This window comes from Castanea sativa, chromosome 2 (assembly GCF_040712315.1).
Source record: "Castanea sativa cultivar Marrone di Chiusa Pesio chromosome 2, ASM4071231v1".
Classification (NCBI taxonomy): domain Eukaryota; kingdom Viridiplantae; phylum Streptophyta; class Magnoliopsida; order Fagales; family Fagaceae; genus Castanea; species Castanea sativa.
In genome coordinates, this window is record NC_134014.1 from 48,997,631 (window position 1) to 49,020,550 (window position 22,920).

Here is a 22,920-nt window from a genome sequence, read left to right on the forward strand (position 1 = left end):
TGTCACTATTGTACTTGTAAAGTATTGTATAGATACTCACACTACAAAACACGCGGGTCTTAGGCCGCGTTTTTTTTAGCTGCGTTTGAAAAAACGCGGCCATAGATCCGCCTAAAGCTGCGTTTTAAAAAAATGCGGCTTAAACTGTCAGTCAATAGCCGCGTGTCTAAAACGCGGCTATAGAATACATCTAAAGCCGCGTTTTTACGTACTATAGCCACGTTTTTTTGTCTTAGCCTATTGCCGCGTTTTAAACATGCGGCTATAGGACTTTTTTTAATTAAAAAAAAAAAAGTATAAAAGAAAGGTCTGTAGCCGCGTGTTATAAACGCGGCTTCAGTTTTAATTTTTTTTAAAAAAAGAAAGGTCTGTAGCCGCGTGTTAAAAACGCAGCTTTAGTTTTCCTCTAGCTGCGTTTTTAAAAACGGGGCTTCAGCTTTGCTTATAGCCGCGTGTTAAAAACGCAGCTTTAGTTTTTCTCCAGCTGCGTTTTTAAAAACGGGGCTTCAGCTTTGCCTATAGCCGCAGGTTAAAAACGCGGCTTGAAGATTTGTATAAATACTAAAACAAAAAATTTGGGGAACCCATTTTGTTCTCAAACGGTGACCTAGCTCCCATCGTACATCAGAACTCCCATCTCAAACCCTTTGTACTCAATCAATCTTCTCTCTCTCTCTCTTTTCTCTTCCTCACTTTCAAACTCTCTTCTTCCTTTTCTCCCTCTTTGGATCGGAATTGGATTTGTGTAGTGGGTTTGTATAGTGGTCGGCTAGTGGGTTGTGGGTTGTCGAATTGGTGCGGGCTGGGTTTGAATTAGTGGTGGCTGTGTTGTTGAATCGGCGGTGGTTGTGGGTTGTCAAATTAGTTTTGGTGGTTGAAGTTTGATTCTATTGGTGTGGGATGGGTTGTTTCAATGGTGCTGGGTGTTTCAGTGGTGCTTGGGCTTTGGTCACGGTGGCTGGGCTTGCAATTGAACCAGTGGAGGTGGTGCTGGATGGAGCTTGAAGGCGACGACGGCAATGGTTGAGTTTGAAGGCAATGTTTTGCTCGCTTGGGTTTGTTGCCGTGGGTCATGGCTTTCACTTGCCGGGGTTCGCTTGCCGTGGGTCGTGGCTTTTGCTTGCTTGCCAATGGGTTGTGGCTTTTGATCGTCGGAGTTCGCCGCTGTGGGTTCTCTCACTCTCTATTTTTTATTTAATTTTTTTGTGCTTTTAAATTTGCTTGGGTTTGAGGATTGGGGAGTTTTGGGTTGAGGATTTAAGAAAGAAAAGATTTTTGTTCTAGGTTTTGGGATTTGTTTTTTTCTTCTTGTGGTTTTTATGGCTGTGGTTGCGTAATATTGGATTATACATAATACAAACTCTCAGCTTTGATTTTCTCTGTTTTTTATTTTTTTATTTTTGGATTAAAACTACTTGATAAATAGAGAACAAGAGGTTTAGCTGAAATGTAGAATATGTTGATTTCTTGTTTGATGAAAATCCTAAACAAAAATGTGATGCACAATGTAGCTTTGAAATGTAAGATTAGGATGGAGCTAGATTTGTTCAGCAAGTGCGTCTAGTCAATGTGAAAATTGTGTTGGAGTATGATATGTGTCCTGTAGAAGATGTTTTATAATTCATGCGTGATTTGAATTATAGATTGGAAATGGTAGAACTTTTCTGGAAGTGAGGTGGTTTAGGAGAAATTGTTTGCCGATTCTTATTAGTTGAAGTGGTATTTTTGGGTGATTGGAAAGAATCTGATTTTTTGTATTTATATTGATTGTTACATTTGCAAGACAATTGGCCTTCTCGGTCATTGTTTTTGTTTTTTACTCGTGAAGCATTCAGGTTAGACATTTTGTGTTGTGATGTGTGGGGTGGTGATTCTTTCTTTTCATTCTGAATCTCGAGTGACAGGATGTCTTTTGTAGAATAATGTATTTATATCATTCCACCTAAAATCATTTCAGGAGCAGCCTCTTTAGACCAAAATAGTTGGTTAGAATTGCATCAAAAGTTTTCCAATTTTCAAGACCCCACTTTGACAAATTTCAATACCTTTGGCAATTTGAGAGCAATCAGTCATTATCTCTATTTGTAGAATAATGTATTTTTTCATCTTGTTATATTCTTTTTCACATTTCCTTTCATTTCATACTTTTTTAGTCTGAGCTTTTTAAAGTGAAATAATGAAATACCATGCATTGATTGAACCTGTTTCCTTTATGACCCTTTTTTCTTTACAGGGCATCAGTTATGCTAAGCTTGCTAATCTGCCTCCTATTGTGGGTCTATGTGAGTATATGTATATCCTTTTTTTCAACTTCTTTTATACCTAAATTTAAAGCATATACTGTTCTATTGTCTGTAACTCACTCCTCTTTCTTCTGTTGGTTTTACACATAAAGATTCCAGCTTTGTCCCTCCACTTGTGTATGTTGTTCTTGGGAGTTCTAAGGACCTAGCAGTAGGACCTGTTTCCATTGCTTCTCTTATTCTAGGATCCATGCTTAGGCAAGAAGTTCTCCAAACAAAGACCCCCTCTTGTTTCTTCAACTAGCCTTTTCTTCAACCTTCTTTGCTGGTCTCTTCCAAGCTTCTTTAGGATTATTAAGGTGATCTCTTTTTTCTTCTTCTATATATCTTTCCACCAAAAAAAAAAAAGTTTTTTCCTTTCCTTAATGAAAAGTTGTGGAATTAGTAATTGCACGTTTGTTTGTTTTTTTTTGTTTGAATTGCAGGCTTGGATTTATTATTGACTTTCTTTCGAAAGCTACTCTTATTGGCTTCATGGCTGGAGCTGCTATTATAGTTTCTCTGCAACAGCTTAAGAGCCTCCTTGGAATCACTAATTTCACCAAACAAATGGGTTTGGTTCCTGTTTTAAGCTCTGTTTTCCACAACAGAAAAGAGGTATTACTGGTTTCTCAAAAAAAAAAAAAAAAAAGAAGAAAAGAAGTATTACTACTTTCTTATCAATCAATACTAATTAACTGACACATTCAATATTAGAAAAGGCCTACAGTTACTTAACCAGGATTATATATAACACTCTTCTAAAAATAATAATTAGTAATTGTTGCAAGCAGCCATGTTCATTATATAATTTTTTTTATTGTATAATTTTGTTATGGTAATTGTTGCAAGCAGCCAACCACCATCAATCTCTTGCTATTCTGTGCTAAAGGACCTCAGTTTTGATGTTATCATCTTATGTGATGACATTTAAGGTCTTCTAAACAACACAATAAAAGTTTATAAAAAACTTTTATTAAAAAAAACACATTAAAAAGAGTACAGTGGGAATTGTGCAGAATGTAATATTCCCCTCTATTACTTTCTGACTTTTACCAGCAATTAGCATAATAAATAAGAGGAGAGAGTTTGAAAAAAAAATTTCCTAATTTCTTATTATTATAATAATATAATTTTTTTAAATCTCACTTTTATTTGTTTTTTTTACAATTGTATTATTACCAACTTTCAACAAACATGCAAATAGATTTTTTTAACAAAAAGTTAATCTAAGTTTACGACTCAAGTTTTATTTTAAAATCAAAATGTTAATATCTTTCATTTTGCTGCTATATATTCATTGTTGTACTTTCAATAATATGCAAATTATAAACGATTTAACAAAGAGTTAAGTTAATCTAAATTCAAGAAGTTGTGACTCAAATCTTCTTTTAAAACCAAGGTACTTTAATTTGCAGCTAATATTTATGCATTAGGTACTAATTAATGTAATTCATTGTTTTCCTGCAGTGGTCATGGCAGACGATAGTCATGGGATTTTGCTTCCTTGTCTTACTATTATTGGCAAGACACGTGGTAAGGTATTCCCCTCCACTGTACTCTCTTTTTTTGCAAGCATTACTTATTTCCTCACAAAAAAGATGGAAAAAAATCTGCAGTAGAGAACAATTTCATTGTTCGATCTGTATATATTATGATACTGTTTACCAATTTTATAGTTCATACAATTGACGGTTGCATAGAATCATGGATCACAAACTTTCCCTAGAAAAACACAAACACAAACACACACAAGTGGGGTCAACAAGAAAAATATAAGTTACTATCATACTATGACCCAAAACCTTTTTTCTTGGTAAGTAAATATGACCCATAAACCTTCAAATATCTTTCACAATTGTGGTAGTAATTGCCTAGGGATAAAGTATATGGCAAAAGCAAACCCAAAAGGAAGTTTGTCTTGGCTATGGCTCACGTTATAGTAATTCAAAGACTCGTACACGTACTCGTTTGGATTATTAATCTAGAATATTTGCAAAAATTTGGAAATAAAAAATTCCTTATGTAATTAATTGGGAATAAAATAATGGTCTTTCAAAAAAATAATTTCCAACATAGACTTTAAGAATTATAATCCTTCCACCAAATAATTAAATTATAAAAATAAAAAATAAAAACCTATAATTTTTAAAAAAAAAATGAAAGCTCAAGTCACTTTTGTGGCATTAATAGTATAAACTTTTGTTATCATTGAGTTAGGTCGCTGTGGCAATTTCTTATAAACTTTTGTTAAATCTGCACCATGACTACTAATAGTATATCATATTCCAACTCAAGTTATTTATGGTAAAATTCAGTTATCATTGAGTTATCTTTGGCCCACAATGTATGAAATTTATTTTTATTAATAAAATTATTAGTCTTTTCATGAAAAGACTAGGGTAGTGCCCCTTTTTCTTTCAACAAATCGAATTCTTATTACTTTAAGAAAACACTTATATACAGGTTTGCAAATACTTTCTGGATCATATGGAAAAGAAACAATATTGATGGTTCTGGTCTAGCCCTCTCTAAACCTCATCATCTTCTATTTTCTATTACCAAACCCACCACCACCTCTCTCTCTCCCTCTCTTTAATTTTATGGTATTAGGTAACTAATAGCAGTCACTTTATTTTTAATTAATTAATTTAGTTTTTATTGTTTGTATGTGTAGTTTATTGCTGGTGGTGGGAAATTTTTTGAGGGAACACCAAAGCAGATGTATCAATCGCTATGTGTAACATTGGGTTCATTGCCAAAGCCAACTCGAGTATACTGTGGCCATGAGGTAATGGTATTTTGTTATTTAGAGTTCATAAGGATAAATTAATTTTGTACAAGGAGTTGGGGTTGCTTTATTGTGTCCATGTGTGTAGATTTTTCTACTGTTGATGTATACTTAGTGCATAATATTCCATTTGGCATAATTACTATCAATAATCATTGGTTTGTTTCTATAACCACCTCAAAATCTCTTCACTTAGATTACATAAAAGGCCCCAAGTAGGAAAACATACCCATTGAGGAAATTGCACCGCAAGTTCTTTGGTTTTTGATATATTGGCTTGTATATTTTTGTCTCAAATTTTTTTCTTTATGGACTTGCACCTTAAATTTGGTTTGGATCGTTCAGTAAGCTCCCTTAGGTTCCTTTTTCAATTTGTGATGTATTTGACTGGGCAGCTAGAGGGGCTGACCCTCATGAAGTTGGGGAGTTTGACAAAAAAGTATAGACAAATTTAAAAAAGTATTCAGGGGTTATAGCTGCGTTTAAAACGCAGCTATAGTTGTAGGCTAAAGCCCCGTTTTAAAAACGCGGCTTTAGCCCATCACTATGGCCGCGTTTTTAAAACGCGGCTAGAGTATGTCCTATAGCCACGGTTATTGAAACGCAGCCATTGTCTTGGCCTATAGCCGCGTTTGAAAAAATGTGGCCATAGACCCCTCAAGGCTATAGTTACGTGTTTTAGGCCATGGGTAAAAACGTGGCCTAAAAAAACGCGGCTATAGACCAAATCGTTCTATAGCCACGTTTTTCTGACCTATAGCAACGTTTTAAAAACGCGGCCTAAGAACGTTTTTTTTGTAGTGTCAATAGTCAATCCAATCCATACCTTCTGTACCATTGAATAAAAGTATATTCAATACCATTAATTTATCTTTTGATATCAACATAAAATGGTTTTAGGATAGGGACGGAGCTAAGACTTGAAGTTAAGGGACAAAAGTATATAAATAAATAAAAAATCATTATAAAATTTCAAATAAATATCCATTTAGTATTAACAAACTTTCAATAAAGACAAAGACACAAAATCATTATTTTTTAATACATTATAATGCAATCTTTTATGAAAAGGAAATTTGGCATACATCAAATTTGGCGTGCATCTATAGTTGGGTAAGGAAAAAATTATTAAAGGAACACGTTTGTTTTAAATAAAATTGGTTTATTGAACTTAATTTTTTTTTGCTTAGCTATTAATAATTTTTGTTGTTAGGCTAATTTTTTTGGGCTTGCTAATTTTGTATTTTATTTTAGTTTTATAAATATTTTTAAGGCCATGAAAAAGATCGGTAATATTGTTAAGGGGAGGCCCAAGTCCAAGCATGGCTACATCCTGTTTCAGGTGGAGACAGATTTGAATTTCTTAATATTGTGATAGCAAATCGGTAAAAGGCATTACGAGGTGGGGTTTGGTCGATTGGGAAATCTGGGCAGTTTAGATTGTCTTCATGCCGCTTTAGTTTTGAAAAATGATATAGCAAAAGCATACGCTTGTAACATTGAAATCCATCACTATAGGTTTGGACCAAAAAAAATAAAGGGGAAAAAATTGAAAGAAAAAGGAAGTCCACCAGATAGTTAATTCTCATTTCTCATCAGGTGTTGCATGCAGGACAAAGCTGATTACTTGATTAGCCCATACCCTGCTGGCATGCGTGTAAATTTTATTTATTTATATTTTTGCCTTATACTGGCGTGTCGAATGGTGATGAGTCATATATATTACCTCTCAAAATTGGTTTCTACAACCACAACAGATCGTTTTTGTTAACCTATCTAGATTCTAGGTAGGTCGGAATTTGAACAAGCTTCAAGTCTTGTTGAGAAGGTGAACTAACCTGAGCTTCTCCCATGCATCCCCAACTACATCTCATCAAACACTTGGAACCCTTCAACATTCCACTCTATAAATGCCAATTAGAATTTCATGCTTTCAACTCATAACAGAAGTAGAAGTTCCCCTTATATATTCAGAAAAGACTAGCTAGATCTCTCTGATCCAATCAAACAATGGCTAGTTGCAAGCATGTTTTCATTTTGGCATTAATTGTAACATTGTCTTTGTCAAGCATTGATATGAGCTTGGCTGCTCGTCAGCTATTGCAAACGCCTGCAGCTCCATCTTTGCCAACATTGCCTCCATTGCCCTCAGTGCCAACACTGCCTCAAGCCACATTGCCACCACTGCCTAGCACTCCATTGCCAACTATGCCGACACTGCCAACTACCACACTGCCACCATTGCCGTCACTGCCAAAGTCCATGTTGCCACCATTGCCAAGCACCCAAATCCCCTCCTTACCAAATCCGTCTTTGCCAACGACTCTTCCTCCTTTGCCAGCCACTCCATTGCCCAACATCCCTACAACAATCCCGTCAATCCCTACCATTCCAACTACAATTCCAACAATTCCCTTCTTCTCCCCACCTCCATCAAACTGAACCAGTAGTCCTTGAAACGCTGCAGCCCTAGAGGCCATTCACTTTCTCCTACTCCCGGCCATTTTCGGATGGCTCTATGTTTTCATGGTTTCTTGAAGCGTTTCTCAAGCGTGTTAGAGTCTGCTTTGCCTCTATATATGTATTAATAGGAACAAGTGTGTTTATGACAGTACTTGTTTGTATGTCATTGTAGAGTCATTCTTTACTCATTTCAGTATTACTTGGATTGTTATCATCATGTTTGTCCATATAATATGATTTCTTATTTATTTTAACGATGGTCCTCTATCTTTTTCTTTTTCTTTTCCCCCTAATAAGGATAAGATTAATTTAAATAAAATTGTCGAAGATAAACATATTACACAAGATTTGGAGTAGATTTTTTTTGGACTTCCCATAAATACAAAAATACTAGAATGATAGGCAAGTGTAATATAACCAAAAGGGTTGACTAATAGAGGTCCCCAAATTAACTAGAGCAACTGTACATTTATTTGCGTAGATTAAAATCCCTTTCTAATTTCATAATTTAATGTTGTAAGATTAAAATCCATTTTCAAATTTTCCCTAAAGAAAAAAATCTGATCATACAAAATTACATTATCTTAAATTTAAGCATAACTAGGTTATTAAATCCCAATTATTAGGTTTGATACTCAAAATCTGCCTGACTTAATTACCAATATATATGATATTACAAGAGTAATGCTACAAGTACTAGCTATTTTATAACATTTTTACAAATTTTTAACGTGGTTTTAGCATTTTTTAAATAATTATTAGTAAGCAAAAATGTGATGTTAGTGGTGGATGCATATAAGAATTAGTAAGATTTGCCACATCAATAATTTGTAAAAATATTGTAAAATAATTTATACATGTAGCATTACTCATATTACAATTAGCAATTTAATCTCTCTTATCTTTTTATCTCCAAAAAACACTTCTTAAAAAGACAAATCTCCTTCCTCTATTAAGCTCATTTGTAAAGAAAATTCTATAGTTCTCTCTCCATGATAATTTTATTGCGACATGTAACATTTCCTTTCCAATTTAAGTGTTCCTAAAATCATGTTCATTTGTCATGAAATGATTGGATTATATTTTTCCACAATATCAATAATTTAAAAAGATACTAAAATAAAGTTAGTCAATACTAAAAAGATACTAAAAAAGTTTTTAAATAATTTGACTAACTTTATTTTAATAGGTAGATAGCGGTAGGGAGAGGGGTGAGGTGGGTTTGAACCACATGCATGGAGCACCAGAAGGGATGCCATTATTACTAGAATCTACTTGAATTGAACCCATTCATTAAATACTTTTGACATGATAAAATACAATTCACTTACTGCACAAATAATCGATATATAGTATTTTAATAATTCTAAAATAGAGTAATCATCCAAATAACTCTTAAATATTGTAATTCCATTTACGACAAGATTATTATTATTTTTTGAGAATGCCTTTTACAAAATGATGATATCAACGTAATACTACTAAAACTATATAAGAAAATAATACCATAAAATTTTCCAAATTTTTTTTTTTGTAGTACTTTTTTTTGGTAATCATCCTAAGCATCGTAAAGGATTTTAATTTGATTCACAGCAAATTAAGAAATATTTTTCTGCGTGTTTTAGACAAGTAGTAGGTGTATGCAATATTGTTTTTACTTATTTACGAGACCCACGTACTAAGATTCCAAGTGCATATGAGAGTAATTTAAGATGTAAAACTATACAAAATTTTGGGAGTGCAATAATAATATACTCTCTATTCTCATATATTTTTAGAGAATTTTAACTTATAGCGTTCGTTCCTAATGATAGTTCTTCATCATTAGACCAAGACACCAATCGGTTTTTAGTGTATGCGGAATTGAACCTCAGATTTCTTATTTGACTATTAGAGACTTTACCAAATGAGTTAATTGGAATCTACTCTCTCTTTTCGCACATTAATAGTAGGTATCACCATGAATTAGAGAGATTAATTGTTATGTGACAAAGGGAGTGTGTCATTATTGTACCTGTAGAGTATTGTATAAATACTCAATGGTCAGTCCAATCCATACCTCCTATACCATTGAATACAAGTATATTTAGCACTATTCATTTATCTTTTGATATCAAATAAAGTGGTTTCAAGATAGGGATGGAGCCAAGACTTGGAGTTAGGGGACAAAAGTATATAAATAAATTAAAAAATCATTATAAAATTTCAAATAAATATCCATTTAACATTAACAAACCGTCAATAAAAACAAAGACACAAAATTATTATTTTTTAATATATTATAATGCAATCATTTATGAAAAGGAAATTTGGCATGCATCTATAGCTGGGCAAGGGAAAAATTATTTTCTTTAAAATTTTTAAAGGAACACATTATTTGTTTTAAGTAAAATTAGTTGATTGGACTTAATTTTTTTTAGCTTTGTTATTAATAATTTTTGTTGTTAGGCTAATTTTTTTGGACTTGCTAATTTTGTTTTTTTATTTTAGTTCTATTAAATTTTTTATGGCCATGAAAAAAATCGGTAATATTGTTAAGGGGAGGCCCAAGTCCAAGCATGGCTACATGCCTACATCCCTGTTTCAGGGTGGAGACAGATTTGAGTTTCTTAATATTGTGTTAGCAAATCGGTAAAGGGCAAGCAGATGTGTTCAGTAACAGCAAATCGGTAAGAGGCAAGTAGATGGGTTTGGTCGATTGGGAAGTCTGGGCAGTTTAGATTGGCTTCATTCCGCTCAAGTTTTGAAAAATGATATAGCAAAAGCATACGCTTGTAAGTTTGAAATCCATCACTATAGGTTTGGACAAAAAAAAAAGAGGGTAAAAACAAAACAAGAAAAAGGAAGTCCATCAGATAGTTAATTCTCATTTCTCATCAGGTGTTGCATGCAGGATAAAGCTGATTACTTGATTAGCCCATACCCAGCTGGCATGCATGTAGATTTTATTTATTACTATTTTTTCCTCACACTGGCGTGTTGAATGGTGATGAGTCATATATATGACCTCTCAAAATTGGTTTCTACAACCACAACAGATCATTGTTGTTAAGCTATCTAGATTCTAGGAAGGTTGGAATTTGAACAAGCTTCAAGTCTTGTTGAGAAGGTGAACTAACCCGAGCTTCTCCCATGCATCCCCAACTACATCTCATCAAACACTTAGAACCCTTCAACATTCCACTCTATAAATGCCAATTAAAATTTCATGCTTTCTACTCATAACAGAAATAGAAGTTCCCCATATATATTCAGAAAAGACTAGCTAGTTCTCTCTGATCCAATCAAACAATGGCTAGTTGCAAGCATGTTTTCATTTTGGCTTTAATTGTAACATTGTCTTTGTCAAGCATTAATATGAGCTTGGCTGCTCGTCAACTATTGCAAACGCCTGCAGCTCCATCTCTGCCAACATTGCCTCCATTGCCCTCAGTGCCAACACTGCCTCAAGCCTCATTGCCACCACTGCCTAGCACTCCATTGCCAACTCTGCCGACACTGCCAACTACCACACTGCCACCATTGCCATCACTGCCAACTCAACCAACACTGCCAAAGTCCACGTTGCCACCATTGCCAAGCACCCAAATCCCCTCCTTACCAAATCCATCTTTGCCAACAACACTTCCTCCTTTGCCTGCGACTCCATTGCCCACCATCCCTACAACAATCCCATCAATTCCTACAATTCCAACTACAATCCCAACAATTCCCTTCTTCTCCCCACCTCCATCAAACTGAACTACCCTTGAAATGCTACGGCCCCGAGACCATTCGGGAATTCACTCTCCTTCTTTTAGGATGGCTGTATGTTTGCATGGCTTCTTGAAGCGTTTCTGGAGTGTGTTGGAGCCTGCCTTGCTTCTATATATGTGTTAAAATTAAAGGAACCAGTGGGTTTATGATAGTACTTGTTTGTACGTATGTCATTGTAGAGCCATTCTTTAGTACTTATTTCACTGTCACTTGGATTGTTATTGTCATGTTTGTTGTCTTTACAATGTGATTTCTTATTTATTCTAACTATGGTCCTCTTATCTTCTTCTTTTTTTCCCCTAATAAGGATAAGATTAATTAAATAAAATTGTCTAACAGAAACATATTACAGAAGATTAGGAGTAGATATTTTTGGACTTCCCTTAAACATACAAAAATATAAAGATGATGGACAAGTGCAATATGAACAAAAGGGTTGACTAATAGATGTCCTCAAAACAATTAGAGCAACGATACATTTATTTGCTTGACAGTGGATGTGTTTGAATGAAACTTGCCAAGACTTGGCAAGAATGTTCTTGCAATAAAAAATTACAACGTTAAAAGACGAACGAGAGATGGCAGCCTAGTAATATAGTAAAATATCCTGAATTGAGTCGGTTTCAAGAGTGAGAATATGTTAACCCGACTCCCAAGTAAAGGATAATCCATCCCAAATAGCCCATAATTTTGCAAATAAACTAGACATATGAACTATAGGAGAATCCTACATATCAATTTCCAAAATGAACTCAATTATACCACCAGCTCGATCCAGAAGGACCTGTCATTTGTAGTTTACTAGTATGTCACTAATAAGCCTTGTACTATTGACATACTTGTATAACGCACATATTTGTACCACACTCATATGTTTGACTATATAAAAGTAGTGTCTTGGAAAGTTTTATTCATGGAATTAATTCACAATTCTAACCTTGCATCATAGTCATTGCTTTAACCTCCTAGTTTGTTCCCAAGCAGTCCTATCTTCCTTTGCATCCATGTGCTGCCTCAGTATTCTCTTACAAGTTTCATGCCGTATGATCTCTTCAATATTGCTCTACCACTACTAGAGAATGTTTGTCGTCGTATGTGACAATTAGAAGCATACACAGTGCGGCAAGACCATTGCCACCGTTAGAACCACCATCTCTATACCGGAAAAATTACACTTTACCACCCTAAACTATGTCTTAGATTACATTTTGTACCCTAAACTATTCGAAGGCACAATTTGCATCCTAAACTATGATCCTTGTTACACTTTGCACCTCGATGTTAGTTTTACAGTTAAGTTTGATGGAAATATAAATCATGTGACTTTCACATGTGCATTGCTTAAGTGACACAAATTTAAAAGACCAAAAGCCCCTTCTTTCTAATCAATTATTATTATTATTATTATTTTTTTTTTTCAGGTTTCTCGTGTGCGTGTGCGCATCAGCCCCTTCCCCAAATCAAAATCCTTGCAACCCTAAATCCCCAAATCAAAATTATCTTTGACACCACTACCACTCCACTACCGTTATTCCTAGAAGCATCAGTCTCTGGACTTCATGTTTTAGATAACCTTCTGGAAAAAAAAAAAAAATCTAGATTTCCATGCTTGTTGCAGCTTAGTTTTTTTTTTTTTTTTGCTATTCATATTTATATTGTTGGTAGTGTGCTTCAAGGATGGGAAGTGTGTTGATATGGATGACATTTGACATTCTTCGATCCTGATGCCTAGGGAAGGACAAGAAGATACTATTCCGCGGTATTAATAATTGGATTATGTACAAAGCTTTCAACTGAATTTTTCTATTATCATTTGTTGTTCTTTGTTGTTTGTGCACATATTTAGTTTTTTACAGCAATCCAGGAAACTAGCATGGAGGGTTATTCTGAAAACCATTATTCATTGCTCCACTGTTACAGCTTTTCCTTCAAAACTATTTAGGAATTTTCACTTGCTATGTTGCAAAATCATCGGCTTATCTGAAAGTTGATAAATAAAATGCGTTGCTCCACAATTAATAGTGGTGTCACGGTGGTGGAGCAATGGGGTAGTGCCGATTCTGCAGAAGATGATTTTGATTTGGGGATTTATGACTGCAGGGATTTTTGATTTGGGGCGAGGGGCTGGTACGAATGAGAGATCTTGGAAAAAATTTTAATTGATTGAGAAGATGGGGGGTTTTTGGTCTTTTAAGTTTGTGTCACTTAAGTAATACACATGTGCAAGTCATATGTTTTATATTTCTGTCAAATTTAACAATAAAACTAACGTTGGGATGCAAAGTGTGACAATTGTCATAGTTTAGGGTGTAATTTGTGCATTCGAATAGTTTAGGGTGCAAAGTGTAATCTAGGGCATAGTTTAGGGTGGTAAAATATAATTTCCCCTCTCTGTACCATTGATAAGCTTAATAAATTTTAAACCATCTCTGCAAAACCATTGGTTAATCTGATGAATCTTCTTATAACATAATTGATCTTAAATAGTATTTCATCAATTTTAGATTTATAAACTTTTTCTTTAAAAAATTTGCAACAAGATTTGTCAATATATAAAATTCTGTAAATAAAAATACATGTCTGAATATCGTTATGAATAAAAAAACGTTATGATTATTTTATTGTTATTTTTCTGTTATATTTTTCATTATCTTCTAACTTTTTATTTTTTATTTTTATTTTTTTTTATGAATTTCTTGTTCATTTGTGAGATTTGAATATCTAATTTTTTTGTTATATATTTTTAACGTTTCTTGTAATAAATCTATTAAGGCATTCAAGATTCAATTATTTTTTTTCTACACTTCTCTCTTCTCTTCTTTTTTTATTTTATTTTATTTTTTCATTTTTTATATTATGATTTATTTTCTAGTTGAGATTTATAATGAAAAATATATGAATAAAAGAAACTATCTAAAATATAAATTACAATACAAAAAGAATCAAATAGATTTTAAACTATAGAAACATAAAATCTAATTTACTAAAAGTACTATTGCAATTTCACTTAACAATAGAATAACTCAATAGCCTAAAAATGTCCAAAAAAAATGAATTCAACACATAACTGGATGATTTAATAGTTATTATGGTATAAATTCTATGATTTCTATAGCCTAAAAATGTCCAAACAAAATGAATTCAACACATAACTTGATGATTTAATAGTTATTATGGTATAATTTCTATGATTTTGAACTTGTTTTGGTTGGATTTTTTTGGGTACTTAAGTTAGACCATAAAAATATGTTACAATCATAGAAAGAATTAAATGTCCTTGTTTATGTGTAAAATTTATGAAAAAGAGACGAAAAGTAATTTTTCATTTTTTTTTAAAGGAATGAGTTTTATTTTACGTTGGATAAAGTGATCCATGGTGAAGAAAAGTTAAAATCTAATTTTAAATTTTGACTTTGGTTTTGAGAGAGAGAGAGAGAGAGAGAGATTTTTATGTGTGGTTGTGTGAGAGATTGGGTGGTTGATGTTAACAATTTACCGTATGGTTTTTGACATATACATGAGCAAAATGTTTAAATTGTCATAAGGGGTGAACACTAGTTTTTTTTTTTTTGGGTGGTACTTTGCTATTTTATTTTCTTGCTCATATTTTCTAAAAATAGGACTTTTAACAAAATAATAGGAAAAATGTAGGTGGTTAATTGTAACCAAATTGGCTAATCGATGTATTTTATTCACGTTTAAATTCTCTACTTAAAAGAAGAATCGAAGACTAGCTGATTGAAAGGGCTTGCTCAAGTAGAGACCAAGGCTTGGTCTACCAAGAAACAAAAAACATGCTCAAGCAAGTGATTCAAGCCCACTCAAGCGAGGGCCCTCACTTGAAGGATTGCTAAAACTTGTTCTCTGACAATGTTTTCGTATCCTTTTTGCATTAGATTGCTAAAACCCAAATTTGCATTATATTTCAATAGAGAAAAGGAGCCCACAACTTATGCTATTCAGAGAGTGAACCTTGTGACTTATCTTTTTGTGCTTCAAGGAAAAATCTATAGAGAGTGAACCATAGATTTCCACCCCTAATGAGCGTACTATAAAAGAAATCTTCAATGAGGTTCCTCGGAGTGTGCCAGAAGTTTTGATTTGTGTGATGGATTTCAAAGGTTCTAGAATTATTGCAGGGAAGGCAAGTGGGTTGCTTGTTGAGATTGCATAGAGGGTCCAAGGTGCAAAGTTTTTGTGTACGTCTTGCTATATGTAATCGTGTCTTCATAGTGGACTTTCTATGGGATTGTCTTTGTCCCTGAGGTCGTTTTCCTTTTAGTCACACCAAATCGTGTATTATAACATTTATTTATTTTTATTTCTTTATGATTTGATGCATTCTGAACTATAGTAGAATGCATTATGTTTAATTCTTGATAGCCACCCCTCTCCACCATTGATAATAAGTATATTTACCATTCATATATCTTCTACACTAGAATTTCTCATTGTGTTCGATCTCAATATAAGATGGGTTTCAAGGTGGGGACAGATTTGCGTTACCTAATACTGTGAAAGAAAATCGGTAAGGGTATTGCGAGGTGGGGTGTGGTCAATTGGGTTCAAGAATTAAGAAAAACACTTAGGGTCCGTTCGGTTGGAGGAGTGGAAAAGTGGGAGGATGAAAAATATTTAGTTTTCTCTCTTGTGCGTTCGGTTGGAGGGGTGGAAAAATGGGAGGGTGGAAAACTCTTTTGTTCGGTTGGAGAGAAAAATGGAAGGATGAAAAATGTAATTTATATAAATTGGTTATTATACCCTTGTTACATAATATGTAAGAAATAGATTTATTTGTACTTGTACGGGACGCTATTCATTCACGGGCCCAATACTCATTAAAGCCCATCCCAACAGTGCCACATACACAAAACCCACGAATGGCTGGGGTTTGCATTTGAGAATTGTCACATTTGAAGATCACTCGTGAAACCAGGCTTATGAGTACTGTCCGGATGATTCTCGGCACCCAATTTGGGATAAAGGGAACACCAGCGGCAGGCTGTAAATGCAAAACTCCGTCCGTTTAGAGAATATGACCGCCCGTAAATCCAGTATAGGCTACGGGAACACCCTCGCCGAGTTGTACAGCCATTGGTGGAACCAGTTCCAATGCCACTCTCGCTTCCTCCCACCCCTAACTAAACCTTCACTTAAGCCTAACAGTATTGGACCCTTGTTTCCACTCACCGGGAGAATAATCATGACCACCCCACTAAGTATGGCTATAAATAGGCAGGGACGACTCAGTTGGAGAGGCTGGCAATCCAAGAGTTGAAAGAGTAGAGAGAGAGAGTAATGTTAATCATCCCCAAGGAAGAGAGGGGAGCGTTAGTGAGAAAAGAAGGGAGACTAAGGAAACGGGGCAGCCGAGCTTAGTGCCACCCGTGGTAGGAAATCCAAAAGCCCACCATACAAATAAATTGTGAGCCTAAACTCCCCTTAGGCCTAGTAGCCCTATTTTGGAACGCACAATTGGCGCCGTCTGTGGGAATCTCCTACGTAGCTGTGGTGCTATCTTGGCACGCTCGTAAGGATGTCTAGAAGTGGACAGAGAAGCCATGCAGAGAGCGGCACTGGAGGGTCGTCGCGGGGGTCTACATGGCGAGAAAGGAGGCAAAAAAGGCAGGAGGACAGGAGACATGAGGAGGCAGAAGAATCTGGGCCCGGAGAAGGGTCGTACCAAACGTTCCGGATAATGTCTGACTCCTTGGGCCGCAGCCACCTTGACAGAAGAGACCAGGAGCTTGAGCAGAGAGATCAAGAGCTCGAACGCCTGCGCAGGGCGGTCAGGGATTTTGAGTTGCAAAAGCAGGGTCGACGTAGGAGAAAGGACCAGGGAGAACGAAGGGAAAGGTCAGTAAGTGTGGGGAATTTCTGTGAGGCAGGATCTCTTCAATCCGTGAATCGATTTCCCCCGACGCTGGGCGACCATGTAATGCGGCCATGGATACCATGAGCCGAGCACTGCGTCAAGCTACCCGGTCTCCGTTTTCTAGAGATATCGAGAGCAAGCCTATGCCGAGCCGGTTCACACGTCCACCGTTCAATTCTTACGTTGGAAAGACAGACCCGGTGGAACATGTAAGTCACTATATTCAGATGATGTCCTTACACTCCCATAACGATGCATTGATGTGTAAGGTTTTCCCCTCGAGACTTGGCCCCACTGCTTTGAGGTGGTTCAACGGGTTGAAGAAGGGTTCGATCCATAATTTTTCAGAACTGATCCAGGAGTTTGGAGTGCGGTTCATGACTTGCAGCCGGGTGCCGCAGCCCATGGACGCGTTGCTATCAATGAAGATGGGGGCTGGAGAGACCCTTCGCAACTATGCCAGTCGATACTAGGAGCTGTATAACGAGATCGGCGGGGGTAATGAAAAGATCGCGGCGAGCACCTTTCCTATGGGCCTGCTTAAAGAATCCAGGCTGAGAGAATCGTTGACCCTAAAGCCTCCTGAGGATATGAGGCAGTTGATGAGGCGTATCGAGGAGTACAAACGCTTAGAAGATAATCGGCTGCAATCCAAGGGGAAGGAGCCGATAATTAGTTATCCTCGAAACAACGGCTTCAACCCTAGACACAGGAAGGATTTAAGAATTCAAGAGCCCGGCCTGACGGCTGGGAGAGTCAACACATTCAAGGAACCCGTACACCACATTATTGATAGGATAAAAAATGAGCCATATTTTAAGCGGTCGACCAGGATGGCGGGCGACCCGTTAAGGAGAAACCAAAATTTGTATTGCACCTATCACAGAGATAAAGGGCACACCACCGAGCATTGTAGGGTGTTGAAAGATCACCTAGAACAGTTGGTGAAGGTGGGGCATTTGAAAGAGTTTCTGGTGGAGACAGGGAATCAGGAGACCGGGCAGGCAGATCGGCTGCGTCGAAACCCTTTGGCAGTCATAGAGCTCATCCACGCCGCACCGAGGGCAATTAGAGCACCCACAGCAAAAGGGGTGTTGATCGTAGTGTCAGCAGAAGGAAGCGCGAGCGAGCAATCCCCGGGGAAGAAGCTGAGGTACAGTAGACAACCCATAGCGTTCGACGACGACGACTTGGAAGGTACTACTCAGCCCCACCACGATGCTTTAATATTCACGGCCCGAATAAGGGGTTTTATAGTGAAGAGGATAATGATAGATCAAGAGAGTGGCGCAGATGTAATGTACCAGGACCTGTACAGGGGGCTTGGCCTGAAAAAGGGGGACTTGTCCAAGTATGATACACCTTTAATGGGATTCGATGGATATATGGTGACTTCAGAAGGGCAGATTTCGCTCCTAGTTATCATGGGAGGCAGGGAAGTGATGGTGACATTTATAGTGGTCGCCTCTTTCTCGCCGTACACGACAATATTCGGAAGGCCATGGATACATGACATGGGGGTTGTACCGTCTACCTTGCACGTGAAAGTCAAATTCCGAACCGACGAAGGGATTACAGTAATAAGAGGTGATCAGCAAGTGGCTAGACATTGTTTGGTAGCTACGGCAAACAAACAAACGGAGCTGAGGAATCAGCCAAGAAGGCGCCCCTATAGCAATTACAGCATCCCCAGGTGGAGGGGACCAACGTTGCCGAGGATTTGGTAAGCGTAAAGATCTTACCAGGAAGTGAAAGGAGTTTTCAGATAGGGGCAGGCTTGAATGATGGGGAAAGGGTGCAGCTACTGCTGTTCTTCATACAAAACGTGGATGTGTTTGCATGGAATCCGTATGAGGTGCCTGGTGTCGACCCTGAGTTCATAGTTCACAAGCTGAATGTGGACCCTCTATGCCCTCCCAAGAAACAGAGACCGAGAAGGTCTGCTAAGGAGCATGTGGAAGCCGTCAGACAGGAAGTTGGGAAGCTGAGAGAGGTGGGAGCCATAAGGGAAACGTTCTTTCCGGAATGGCTCGCAAACACGGTGGTCGTGAAAAAGAAGAGCGGTAAGTGGAGAGTTTGTGTTGATTTTACCGATCTGAACCGAGCATGTCCGAAGGATTCGTTTCCAATGCCGAAAATCGATCAATTGGTGGACGCTACGTGCGGGCACCTAAGAATGAGTTTCCTAGATGCCTTCCAGGGCTATCACCAGATTGCCCTAGCCGCCAAGGATCAGGAGAAAACGGCATTCTTAACGCCCGATGCTAACTACCACTATACCGTGATGCCGTTCGGTTTGAAGAACGCGGGAGCCACCTATTAACTAATGATGACAAGGATGTTTAAGGATAAGATTGGACGGACAGTCGAAGTGTACATTGACGACATGGTGAAAAAAAGCAAGCAAGAAGGACAGCACATTGACGACTTGAAAGAAGTGTTCGAGATACTCTGACGACGCTGGTTGCGCCTTAACGCCGATAAGTGTGCCTTCGGGGTTGGATCCGACAAGTTCCTGGGTTATTTGATTACTAGACGAGGAATTGAAGCTAACCCCGATCAAATTGAAGCCGTGAAAAGTCTCAAACCGCCGAGCAATCCGAAAGAGGTTCAAAAACTAACCAGTATGCTGGCTGCTTTTAACCGATTTATTTCCAAGTTCGCTGATCGGTGCCAACCCTTTTACTAACTTCTGAAGAAGTGGAAGGGGTTCCAGTGGGACGAGGAGTGTGACAAAGCCTTCCAAGATCTAAAGGATTACCTTGGGTGGGCACCAACGTTGTCAACCCCAGAACCAGAAGAAGACTTGTATATGTACCTCTCGGTATCCGAGCATGGAGCGAGCGCCGTACTACTGAGGGATAACGGTGTACAACTCCCAGTTTATTACATCAGCAAGACGTTAGTCGACGTGGAGACCAGGTATTTATCACTGGAAAAACTGGTGCTGGCACTCGTGCATTCCACCCGAAAATTACCCCATTATTTTCAGGCCCACACAGTCCACGTTTTGACCGAGTACCCACTGTAGTCATTACTGAGGAGATCTGACTTTACAGGGAGGATAGCCAAGTGGGGAACTTGGTTGGGTTCTTTCGATATTAAATATAAGCCGAGGAACTCAGTGAAGGGACAGGTACTTGCGGACTTTATTGCCGAATTCTCGCCGAGAGGTACAGACATAACCTGCCTAGTAGAAGTCAAGCCATGGAAGGTATTTGTGGACGGAGCATCCAATGCGGCTAGAGTAGGGGCTGGGATCATGGTCATCACCCCAGAAGATCTGAAACTAGAACACTCGTTCAGATTAGGCTTTAGGGCTTCTAATAATGAGGCTGAATATGAGGCTCTACTGACCGAACTTAGGGTTGTCATGGATCTGGGGGCAAAGGAGGTCGAAGTGTACTTGAACACCCTCTTAGTAGTGAGTCAGGTCTAAGGGAGCTTCGAGGCCAAAGATCCCCGGATGATAGAATATCTGCAGCTAGTAAAGCAGATGATGGTAACTTTGTGACAGTCAAGATCGAGCGGATAGCCCAGGGACGGAACCGGCACGCCGATTCTTTGGCAACTCTAGCATCATCAATAGCTGACGAGGTACCTCGGCTGATCAGGGTGGAGTTGGTGCCTGAACCAAGTATTACCGCTAGGGCACTGATTCTACAGGTCATTGAAGCTGAGAAGTGCTGGATGGATCCAATCATCGACTTTTTTGCAGAAGATCGAGCCCCGGAAGATGAGAAAGAGACAGCTAGAATACGACGAACTTCCGCCCGGTACTGGTTATCTGCTGATCGGAAGCTATATCGCAGATCATTCGAAGGGCCATACCTGCAGTGCCTTCGCCCTAGCCAGGCCAAAGAACTATTAGTTGAACTGCACGAGGGAGTCTGCGGTAGCCACGTGGGGGGACGCTTGCTGGTGCACCGAGCAATGACCTAGGGGTTCTGGTGGCCGTAGATAAGGAAGGAAGCTACCGAGTATGCTTAGAGGTGTGAATAGTGTCAGGTGCATGCGCCAAAGATCTACCAACCGGCCGGGAACTTGAACCTAGTTTGCAGCCCGTGGTTATTCGCCCGCTGGGGGCTGGATATAGTTGGACCATTTCCCCGAGCAACGGGCAACTGAAGGTTTATGCTGGTGGCAGTAGACTACTTCACAAAGTGGGCAGAAGCTGAAGCACTGGCTAACATCCGAGATGTTGACGTTAAGAGATTCGTGTGAAGGAACATTATAACAAGGTTCGGCGTGCCGAAATCTCTGATATCGGACAATGGCCTACAGTTCGATAGCAGGGCTTTCTGGGAGTTCTGCGAGAACCTCGGTATCCGAAACCGATACTCCACACCAGCCTACCCGCAGAGTAACAGCCAGGCAGAAGCGACCAATAAGGCTATCGTGAGCGGTTTGAAGAAAAGATTAGAGGGCGCCAAGGGTAGGTGGGCCGAGGAGTTGCCAAGTGTCCTATGGGCATACCGAACCACTCCAAGGAGATCCATGGGGGAAACACCATTCTCTTTAACTTACAAGGCGGAGGCAGTCATCCCTGTTGAAGTAAACTTGTGTAGCGCTCGAGTTGCGGGATTCGCTTCTGACGAGAACGAGAAGTTGATGGTCAAGGAGCTGAACTTGCTGGAGGAACACCGAGATGTGGCCACCATTCGGCTAGTAGAATATCAACAGAAGCTTGCCCGGAGGTACAATAGAGCCGTTAGAAGGAGAGAGTTCGCCGCGCGAGATCTGGTTCTCCGTAAGGTCGTGGGGAATACGCGAGAGACGAGCGCGGGTAAGCTAGCTCCGTCCTAGGAAGGGCCCTACCGTGTGACTGCTATTGTCGGAGCAGGGGCATATTATTTGGAGGATTTGAAGGAAAAACCTCTCCTCTGGCCATGGAATGTCCGCAATTTGAAAAAATTTTATCAGTGACCAGACACCCTCTAAAGATATAAACTTGATGTAATCCTGCATTACTGCATGTTTAATACGAAGGCATTTATTCAGCTAGATTGCCCCTTTTCTTATTTCAAGTTATTATCGCCAAGCAAGAATTATAACGAGAATCGCGAGGGTAAAGATAACTCATTCACGGTAAGGACAGAAACCTGCTATCGATTCGATTCCTATAATCGAGCAGGTGAAAGCCTTAGGCCATTTTATCTAAGGACAGAAACCTGCCCTCGGTTCGATTCCTATCACCGAGCAGGTGAAAACCCTAGGCTATTTTATCTAAGGAGAAAAACCTGTCCTCGGTTCGAATCCTATCACCGAGCAGGTGAAAACCCTAGGCTATTTTATCTAAGGACAGAAACCTGCCCTCGGTTCGATTCCTATCACCGAGCAGGTGAAAACCCTAGGCTATTTTATCTAAGGACGGAAACCTGCCCTCAGTTCGATTCCTATCACCGAGCAGGTGAAAACCCTAGACTATTTTAGCTAAGGACAAAAACCTGCCCTCGGTTTGATTGCTATCACCGAGTAGGTGAAAACCTTAGGCTATTTTATCTAAGGACAGAAACCTGTCCCCGGTTTGATTCCTATCACCGAGCAAGTGAAAACCTTACACTATTCTAGCCTAGGTATAAGGACCCGTCCTCGGCATGTCCAGCGACGCCGAGCGTCCAGTAACGTAAGCCACTACCGCTTGAATTCAAAGGGACTACTCCCGGCCCCCAAAAGCGAGAAAGTAAGATATGATGGTTAGGCTAACCCTAATCATGTGCAGAGCAGGCATTTTGTAAAAACGAATGTAAAAG

At 38.4% G+C, this 22,920-nt stretch overlaps 2 protein-coding genes across 3 annotated transcripts; both read left to right on the top strand.

Moving 5' to 3' along the window:
* Nucleotides 1-583: 583 nt before the first annotated feature.
* Nucleotides 584-12,815, top strand: LOC142625652 (putative sulfate transporter 3.3). 2 transcript variants are annotated; one of them, XM_075799323.1, is made up of 7 exons: nucleotides 584-1,166; nucleotides 2,234-2,282; nucleotides 2,396-2,602; nucleotides 2,729-2,900; nucleotides 3,753-3,818; nucleotides 4,960-5,073; nucleotides 12,714-12,815. In XM_075799323.1, the coding sequence occupies exons 4-7, from the start codon at nucleotides 2,778-2,780 to the stop codon at nucleotides 12,771-12,773; spliced, it is 363 nt and encodes a 120-aa protein (XP_075655438.1). In that variant the 5' UTR covers nucleotides 584-1,166; nucleotides 2,234-2,282; nucleotides 2,396-2,602; nucleotides 2,729-2,777; the 3' UTR covers nucleotides 12,774-12,815. The 2 variants fall into 2 exon arrangements, 1 of the variants encoding a protein (XP_075655438.1); XR_012842390.1 differs by lacking the exon at nucleotides 12,714-12,815 and having other exon boundaries at nucleotides 3,753-3,823; nucleotides 4,960-5,241.
* An 8,334-nt stretch (nucleotides 12,816-21,149) lies between these two features.
* On the top strand, nucleotides 21,150-21,973 carry LOC142625456 (uncharacterized). Its single transcript, XM_075799108.1, has 2 exons — nucleotides 21,150-21,175; nucleotides 21,394-21,973. The coding sequence occupies exons 1-2, from the start codon at nucleotides 21,150-21,152 to the stop codon at nucleotides 21,971-21,973; spliced, it is 606 nt and encodes a 201-aa protein (XP_075655223.1).
* The last annotated feature ends 947 nt before the right edge of the window (nucleotides 21,974-22,920 follow it).